This window comes from Fundulus heteroclitus, chromosome 8 (assembly GCF_011125445.2).
Source record: "Fundulus heteroclitus isolate FHET01 chromosome 8, MU-UCD_Fhet_4.1, whole genome shotgun sequence".
Classification (NCBI taxonomy): Eukaryota; Metazoa; Chordata; class Actinopteri; order Cyprinodontiformes; family Fundulidae; genus Fundulus; species Fundulus heteroclitus.
The window spans coordinates 6337135-6345626 of NC_046368.1; the positions used below are offsets into that span (position 1 = coordinate 6337135).

The following is an 8492-nucleotide window of genomic DNA, read 5'->3' on the forward strand; positions in this document are numbered from 1 at the left end:
GATAATATCTACTTTTGAAAGTTAACATGAACTGCTGCTGAAGATGACCACTGATCTACCTGGATGTTCCATGGAGGACTGAAACACCTCAGTCAGAGACGTCTGTGGGTCTGTCGGGGCAATGACAGAAGTTTCGTCTCCTCTCTCTGTTTCTGTGGCTCGACGTTTTCATGTTTTTTCACGTGCTTAGATAAATTTGTTGTGTTTCCACTGAAATGACCCGGCTTTTTACAAAACATACAGCTTGATTTAATTTACGGTATTAAAATAAAACCAAACGGTGCTACTTCCCCTGTTCATGTTTTTCCGCTGCTGCGGTCTCTCTCAGCTGTTTGTTTGTTAAGTTTGTGTGAGAGCTGAGTGGGCGGGCCAGGCTGAGCCTGCGTGCTGATTGGCTGGCGCCGCTGAGGCATGTACGAGAGGGGAGGGGGAGCGGGAGAGTGCTGCCGTGAGACAGCGCGCTGCAGTCAGCGCGCCTGCTGACTGACACTGACTGAAAGCATGTGAGCAACATGCTTTAACGCGCGATAAAATAAACATCGCCGTTAATAGTCTAATGAATTAACGCAAAATTAACGCGTTATATATATATATATATATATATATATATAGATGTCAGAAGTGACAGAACAATATATATATATATATATATATATATATATATATTAGGGCTGGGCAAGTTAACGCATTAATTTTGCGTTAATCCATTAGACTATTAACGGCGATATTTACTTTAACGCGCATTAACGCATGTTGCTCACATGCTTTTATTTTGTGAAGGTCTGTTGCTGTGGTGTAGGGATTTGAATCAGAACAGTAGGTGGCGATAATGCGCCAATAACCTCGCTGTCAGCCCAGCCTCGGATGCAAAGAGGAAGAAAGGTGCTGGCTGGTTAAAGCAAAACGCGGAAAAAAACAAAGCTGACATGGGGAAGGCGGTGTTTCCCGCAGGAATTTGCTTAGGCGAGGCGGTGAGTTGGCGAACGGAACAAGTTTTGTGCGGAGCGGAGCGGGGGGGTGTCTGCTTAGACGCCGTCGGTGAAGTCGCTTCTCGTTTCAAAGTATCCATGTGTTTTTGACTGTTTTTCCCCTGTCATTCACTATATGCAAGCGAGAAAGCAACAACAAAAAACCGCGTGTTAACGTCAAATAAACGCAAGCAACGCAAGCATATCGAGTTAGCAAGCATTTCAGTTTAAAGTTCTTCCAGCAACAAATATGACAGAAACAAGTTAGTTGTAACCACTGCCAAGTTAAACTTTGGTATTGAACATAAAATGGTAATGCCTGCTCCCTGCTGTTCACCTCAGAAATTGCCTGTTTTTGGTAGATTTTTTCCCCATAAAGAGAATTCCCTGTCATTGGCAATAAGCTTTAATTTATTATTATTGCTATTTTTTGTTTTACATGTCTAAGTTGAGCTTTACACTAAATATGTGTTACTGATAAGTGCTACAAATGTTACAACACTTTTGTTCATATGGCAGCAGAACATAAAATAAAAGTGCTCTTTACACTACTTTTGAATTCATTCTTGGAGTTTGTAAATACAATGCGATTAATCATGATTAATCAGGCAAATCATGCGATTAATCGCGATTAAATATTTTAATCGTTGCCCAGCCCTAATATATATATATATATATATATATATATATATATATATATATATATATATATATATATATATATATATATATATATATATATATATATATCAACTGCCAGTTTGCATAAGGAGATAATTAATCAAAGAACTGGCAAAGGAATCCATGGTGACTCTAGAGGAGCTGCAGAGATCCACAACTCAGGTTATAGAATCTGTTTCTCACAAATGTGGCTTTTTTTTTATAGATGGATGGATGGAAGGAAAACATTGTTCCATCGCGTAGAGATGGATCATCATACTTGGGTAACGAGTTAAAAACTGAAAAGGCTGTGAATCCTCATCCAAGGCAGCCTTAGCACTGAACACAGTGATGCAACGGTTTTTAAACCTCAGGTTCTGATGGGACATATTACAGAGGGCTGTGCTGTTCTAGTTTCATGCACATTTTTCAGTTTCTGCACAACCGGGAGCAGCCGATCAGCTGCGTGAGCAGGAAAAAAAAAAAGCAGAGTTTCCTTTGAGCTCTGCTGTCGGACAAGCAAAGTTAGCACTGACGACACCAAAGCAACGAAAATACGCTTCAGGAACGGAGATGATGGACGTTTGGAAGCAGCTTTTCTTCTTTTCCTCTCTTCTGTCTGTACATAAAGGAGCCGGATATGCGGCGTAATGCGGAGGACTTGCTTCGTCACGTCACACAGATTAGCAGAGACACTTTTACACGGCGACACGCTCTAAACGTGGCGGCATGAGAGAAGAAGCACAGTGAGGCAGCCGAACACTGAGGATGCTGGTGCATAGCCGGAACATTTACACACCGTAGTTTTAGTTTAGATAAAAACATGAATACGTAAGGAGGAAATACGTGTACTGTGGCACTGGTAAGACCCAAAAAGACTAAATTAATCTGACGTCTCTGAGACCTGTTTTTAAATAAAATACACAACCAAGCTCCAACGTTGAGCCTTATTCAGCCAGAAGTGGCAGAAAAGATGAAACTCAGACAATGTTTCCAAAAAACAAACACAAAAAAACATGAAGAACTTCTCTGAATTACAAATAAATTCCACTTAATGAAAGCTGGAGTGAAGGTCCTCGTCGCGTGAGCGTCGCAGTCAGATTCTCAGCCCGACACCATGCAGCAGAGTCCGGGGAAGCGTCTCTTCCTCTGCCGCACCAGCGGGTGGGGAGTCAGATTCAACAAGCTGCTGTCATCTGCAACAGACAGACACCTCGGTCTCATCACAGGCGACTAAAAACAGGAAGTCAGCAGCACCCAGCCGTCCTGCATCAGCGGTGCCGTGTGAGCTGAAGCCTGAATGCTTTCTGTCATCAGATAGATTTTACCATCAGGCAAAGATAACCTGAGTAAATCCAAAATGACACCCAGCCTGGCCCGCTGTAAAAAAAAAAAAAAAATCACACCTCCTCTTATATCACATATTAGCTGTGGTTAAACACATTTTTTGGTTCTGTTTCACCAGCCAGTCCTGGTGGAATTAAACCGTACCTGTCTGACAGCATGAAGCAGGCTAGAAGATATCAAAAAGCAAGACATTCTTTCCTAGTTTAAAGGTACATAGCCACATTATATGCTTAAAAATGACCACAAACCATTTGATCATAATAAAATAAGGTAATATACACCAAGCCTCCATCCTGATGGTGTTTTGATGGTCCTTTGTGTGGCTAAAAAGCTCCAACAACGGGAATGATTAACAAAAATAAACAGACAAGGCGCCATCTAGTGTCAGTATCGCAGAACTGTCATAAGGCCGGTTTGTTTAATTAATAAAATAGTATTAAATAATGCCGGACTGAGCCTGATCCTCTGCAATGCCTCGCAGTAAAGCAGCAGCTCGGCGTTATTAATTAAATAAACCGATCTACAGCAACTTTAAGAGCCTCATATCAGAACATTTACTCATCGATATGCTTTCTTCTGATCACAAACGTGCTGAATATCCCTCCAATGAGGCTGAATTAAAAAAAGTTCTGCAAAGAAGAATGGGTCTAAAGTCCTCCAGCGCTGGAAAAATGAAATATCTGGTGGCAGAAAAAAAAGCATATCAGCACTGAAGCACGGCGTTGGAGGGTTGATGACTTGGGCTTGTTTTGTAGCCAGAGGGCCTGAACAAGCAGATATTGGGTTTAGGCACTTACTTTTCTCACAGGCCCTGGTTGCATTGGAGAGTTTTATTCATTTAATAAATAAAATCACTTAAACTGTTGTGTGCATTTAATCAGGTCATCATTGCAACGTTTAAACACTTCTCCTACTTTTACATCAAAATGCATCAGAAACCTTTCCAAACATATTATTTGTGTACAGACTGTAAATGCAGGAAAACATCATGATAGAGTGAAGTAATTAGCAGTTTTTGGTATTGGACAAACTCATCTTGCAACACTGCACGGCCGTATTGAACTTAAATGACATGTCGGTTTAATCTCAACAAAAACCACATCTACGTCTCAGGTTTTCAGAAAACATCTGCCCTGTTAGTTCAGAGACAAACGGCCAGAAGAAAGAAGTTTGTTTTTATAAGCTTCAGCCTTCAGGACTGGGTGCAAAAAAAACCCTAACCAGACTGTCTGTGACCTCGTGACCTCTGCAGCTTCCATACCTTGATTTTTCAGTGGCAATGGCATCGTCTCCCTGAGTTTGCTGAGTAGGTTTCGCATCTCTTTCATATCTCTGCAAATAATAATAATAAAAAGAAAGATTAACCGTCTACACCAGTAATTTAAAACAGACAAAGAGAAACTGAAAATCTGGGTCAAAGTTTTCACCGTTCTATGTTCTCGATATCAATGCCCACCAGCCAGGTCTCCTGAGGGTAGTCGATGGGAGACGAGGATCGGTCCTCCAGGATGGGGACATCGGAGCTCTCGTCCATCCTGAAGTCAACTCTCGGCTCAGAGTCTGTTCCTGCTGGACCACAAAGCCACACTTCACTGAAGCAGGAGCCACCGAGGCGACCCACACACTCACTTCCTGCTTTATTAGGATTTCAGGGTGGAAATTACATGGAAGACCCATAGAGGTTTTCCAGAATTTCGACTGAAAGTTTATGTTTTTTTAGAAACAAATGCAAAGAAAATCTGTCTAAAGTCAGATTTCGTACAGGTTTTTTATTGCAAAAAAGACAAAAAAAAAAAAAAAAAAATTCAAGAGTCTTGATAGTTTAAACAACTCTTTGCTGCCACCTGCTGGTCAAGGAGAGCCGAAACAATCCTAAAAATCTCAGCTTTGATTAAATCCAAATCTCGCATCTACACCGAGTGGCACCTAAGATCTAATATTTAACATGCAAATTGGTGCATTTCCGGATAATCCGCGCTGACACTGAAGGTCGTATTTCAATCAAACTGGACCCGGATCTTCAAAAGCCTCGATTTGCATCGCATTTAACTAAACTTCGCCTTTTCCATACAGTGTTCCAGGGTGAAAAACAACAACACAACAGATTCCACGGTCATATGTTAAAGATGGAGCAAAGATAAAAATGCTCCATCTGCGTGGAAAACTAATTTCACCCTCGCTGCTTCCAAAAAGATTCGTGTTAGAAAGTTTCAGCCATCAGCAAAAGGTGTGAGCGCCTCTCTGAAGGCAGTTTGATGCTCTGAGGGATGCATATGAATGGTAATTAAATGGCTAGGGAGGAAGACATCACCAGTGAGGTCAATAAGTACACGCTGCTTCTGTTTATAGGCTGAGAGCATAAGCCTTCATCAAGACTGCAAGTCTGCTGGAAAAAAACGGTGTTTGGAGAGAAGGAAGAGATCTTTGAGCACAATACAGAATCCATGTTTATACAGATCAAAACAGCCTTTTAACAGGGAAGCACGGTAGTGGCAGGCTGGTGATCTGTAGGCTTGCTTCTGCAGCAACAGGACATGGACTCCCTGCAGTCCCCAAGTGGACCATGAAACTGGGTCATCAACAGGACAAGGGTCGCAGAGAAATAAAAAGTAGCAAATCTATAACAAAACGGGTTTAAGAGAAAATAATCAGGGAGTTGCAATGGTCCAGTCAAAGTCCAGACCTCAGGCCGAGTGAAATGCGACGGTGGGACCTTCAGAGGAACAAAGTCTCACAACGGTGGTTAAATTGACAACGCTGGTGAAGATTCTCAGTCATCCAGGTCATGGTCATTCCAAAAAAAGTAAAAAACAAAACAACTGGACTTGTTTTCCGTAGTTTGAAGACCTTTCGCTTCCTCTCCAGGAAGCTTTCTCAATTCAAAAAGTCTGGAGTAATGTGGAGTAACAAGCTTTATACTACTGGCCTAACAAAGGCCTTGTAATGGCTTAGATAACATGCAGATTCAACAGAAACAGGTCCACCCCTTAGTAATGGGAAGCCAGGCCAATAACGACCCTAACGACTCCTCATTACAGAGGAGTGGACCAGTTTCGGCTTCAACCTGCTGGCTTAATGGCTTTAACGACCGCCCATTACTAAGGGGTGGACCTGTTTCTGTTGAATTTGCATGTTATCTAAGCCATTACAAGGCCTTTGTTAGGCCAGTGGTATAAAGCTTGTTACTCCACATTACTCCAGACTTTTTGAATTGAGAAAGATTCCTGGATAGGAAGCGAAACGTCTTCAACTACGGAAAACAAGTCCAGTTGCTTTGTTTTTTTTTTTTTTTTGGAATTAAATTGACAACATAATAATAAGTGAAACTGATTTTGTTTGCTAAGATTTTCATTAATCCAATGTAATAAGAAGTATCTTATGTGTGTTTTTGTGTAGTTAGCATCTAAAGCTCCAAAAAGAAAAAAATGAAAAAATATCAAAGAAAACATTTATCTTTGCATTCAGGTACTTTTTCTGTGGAGCTGCAGCACCCCCAGGAGGCACATGGACTTGAGCATCTCCGTTATGAACATCTCCAGGCAGCACTGCAGCTGGATGAAGAGACGGCAGATTTCAGGATGGATCTCTCCGTCCTCCGGCCTGCAGCGGGATGCGGGGAGAGAGATGGATGGAGGTGGAGGAGGAGGAGGAGGAGACTCAGTCAGACACAGATGACCGATTGCAGCTCTAGATTTAGACTCACTGATGTTTCACGACAGGCCCATCTTTCATTCCTCAGCGGATGCCATCACGGCGCCCTTCATTCGGGCTTTGCATGGCACAGATATAAAGAGTTCTGCAAAACCGAGTAAGCGGGTCTGCACATTGTTTTATTTATTTATTATTATTATTTAGATTTGCTTTGTGCTTTCATTGCATTTATGGTTGTCCTGCCTCGTTGTCTCAGCACTTCATAATAAAACACATTTCATTGTTTAATTGCATGCAACTTTAGCAGGGAAATAACCTGTAATGACAATAAAAGCAGTAGAAAATCCATAACCACGTACAAGGGATATTAGCAGAACTAATTCTTATAATTAAAGTTGCAAAAACACCATTTATCATCATCATCATCATCATAGCTCCTGTGTTTGTGTTTACCCTGATCCAGAGATGACGGCCAGGTCCTGGTGCGCTGCCCGGGCCATGGAGCACCCTTTGGACCGGGTTTGGTGCATCTGAGCCCGCAGAGCCGGACAGTCCACCGAGATCTCCCCGACAGATATGACCTGCTCCCGGTACAAAGCCACCAAAGTGTTGAATTCCTGAACAGTCTGTGGGGACGAAAAATGGTGGCAAACAAGCGAAACGCGCCGAGTTCTGTTACTCCTGCGCGCAGGATAAACCAGCATCTTCATTTTTTTTATTTTTGGTTTTATTTTTATTTATTTTTTTTGTCTTCTACCCACCATCCTGCTGTCGTCCACCGCCGCCTCCGCGCTCTCCCGCCGCCCCGGCTCCGCCTGCGTCCCTCTGCTGATGGGGAAGATGCTCCCTGCGGATCTTGGGCGCTTTTTCCGCCCGTACGGTGCAGAACACATGCATGCACCCCCCTCCCTGCGCCGGAGCCCACCCAGTGAGAGGCACCCCCACCCCCAACCCACAAGAAAAAAAAATAAATTAGATCAAAACCAGAAAAAAAGACGAAACGGCTCAGCTCAGGCGGGTCCGACGCTCCCCTCCCCCCGGCAGTGCGCGTTTTGTCCCCCGGGGAAACAGACGCTGGTGTCCGGCCGATGGGAGCCCCAGCAGCCGCCTCTGCATCCCAGCCGAGAGGAGAGTCACCTTCAGCCGCCTCTGAAGGCCGACGGGGGCGGGGGGGGAGGAGGCAGGGAGGAGGCTGCTCCGTCTTCCGCCTCCGCCTCACGCGTCAGGGAGCCAACCGGGAAACGAGGCGTCACCGTCGGGATAAAACCAAATTAACCGTTTAACGGAGAGTACGGGGCCCCAGAACGGCCCAAAACTTCAAAACCGTGTTTAATGTGAAAATATAAATGTGTCAAAACTCTTCAAAATGTCTGAAATGCGCTCCTTAAAAAAAAATGGAGCCGATGTCTGATTTCACAGGTTTTATTTGCTGCTTTTGCTTTAATTCTTATGACACCTTTGTGTATTTATTTGCACTGAAAAAAAAACAGATTGTTTTTCTCCAGATTATCGTTTAAAATCATAATTAAAAGCTCCACAGGTTCCTACTAAAATACAGCTGCAGCCTCCAAGCATAGAGTACGGAGGACCAGGAGAGTCACGGAAAAAGAAATGCAACCATTTTAAATCTAACATTTAAATCATACAAATAGAAATCCAATTTGAACAGCGTTTTGTAATCGCACATTTTGAGTTGAATTATTAATTAAATGATAAATTGTATTTATCAATCCATTATTAAATACTGCAATTCAAAAAATGCATTTTCAGACCCTAATTCTAAATGGAAATTTTAAAATCGTTATTTATAAATCTGATTAGAAATATCTTCCTTTATCAAACATTTAAAATGGCAATAACTTTTTC

At 42.6% G+C, this 8492-nt stretch overlaps 1 protein-coding gene across 2 annotated transcripts; it reads right to left on the reverse strand.

Moving 5' to 3' along the window:
- Positions 1 to 1879: 1879 nt before the first annotated feature.
- Positions 1880 to 7802, reverse strand: rgs7bpb (regulator of G protein signaling 7 binding protein b). Of its 2 annotated transcripts, none has more exons than XM_036140007.1 (6): positions 7388 to 7802; positions 7080 to 7252; positions 6445 to 6575; positions 4403 to 4541; positions 4237 to 4307; positions 1880 to 2824 (listed from the first exon to the last, which is right to left on the reverse strand). In XM_036140007.1, the coding sequence occupies exons 1-6, from the start codon at positions 7517 to 7519 to the stop codon at positions 2733 to 2735; spliced, it is 738 nt and encodes a 245-aa protein (XP_035995900.1). In that variant the 5' UTR covers positions 7520 to 7802; the 3' UTR covers positions 1880 to 2732. The 2 variants fall into 2 exon arrangements, with proteins under 2 accessions (XP_035995900.1, XP_012732955.1); XM_012877501.3 differs by having other exon boundaries at positions 4403 to 4544; positions 7388 to 7800.
- Between the last annotated feature and the right edge of the window lie 690 nt (positions 7803 to 8492).

Bases quoted from the DNA above. Each gene is read 5' to 3' on its own strand.
- rgs7bpb (XM_012877501.3), bottom strand. From the start codon at position 7,519: ATGTGTTCTGCACCGTACGGGCGGAAAAAGCGCCCAAGATCCGCAGGG. The intron at 4,545-6,444 runs GTACCTGAATGC...TTTGTGGTCCAG, and splicing joins GCTGCAGCTCCACAGAAAAA to CAGGAACAGACTCTGAGCCG. The intron at 2,825-4,236 runs GTATGGAAGCTG...TGTCTGTTGCAG, and splicing joins ATTGCCACTGAAAAATCAAG to ATGACAGCAGCTTGTTGAAT.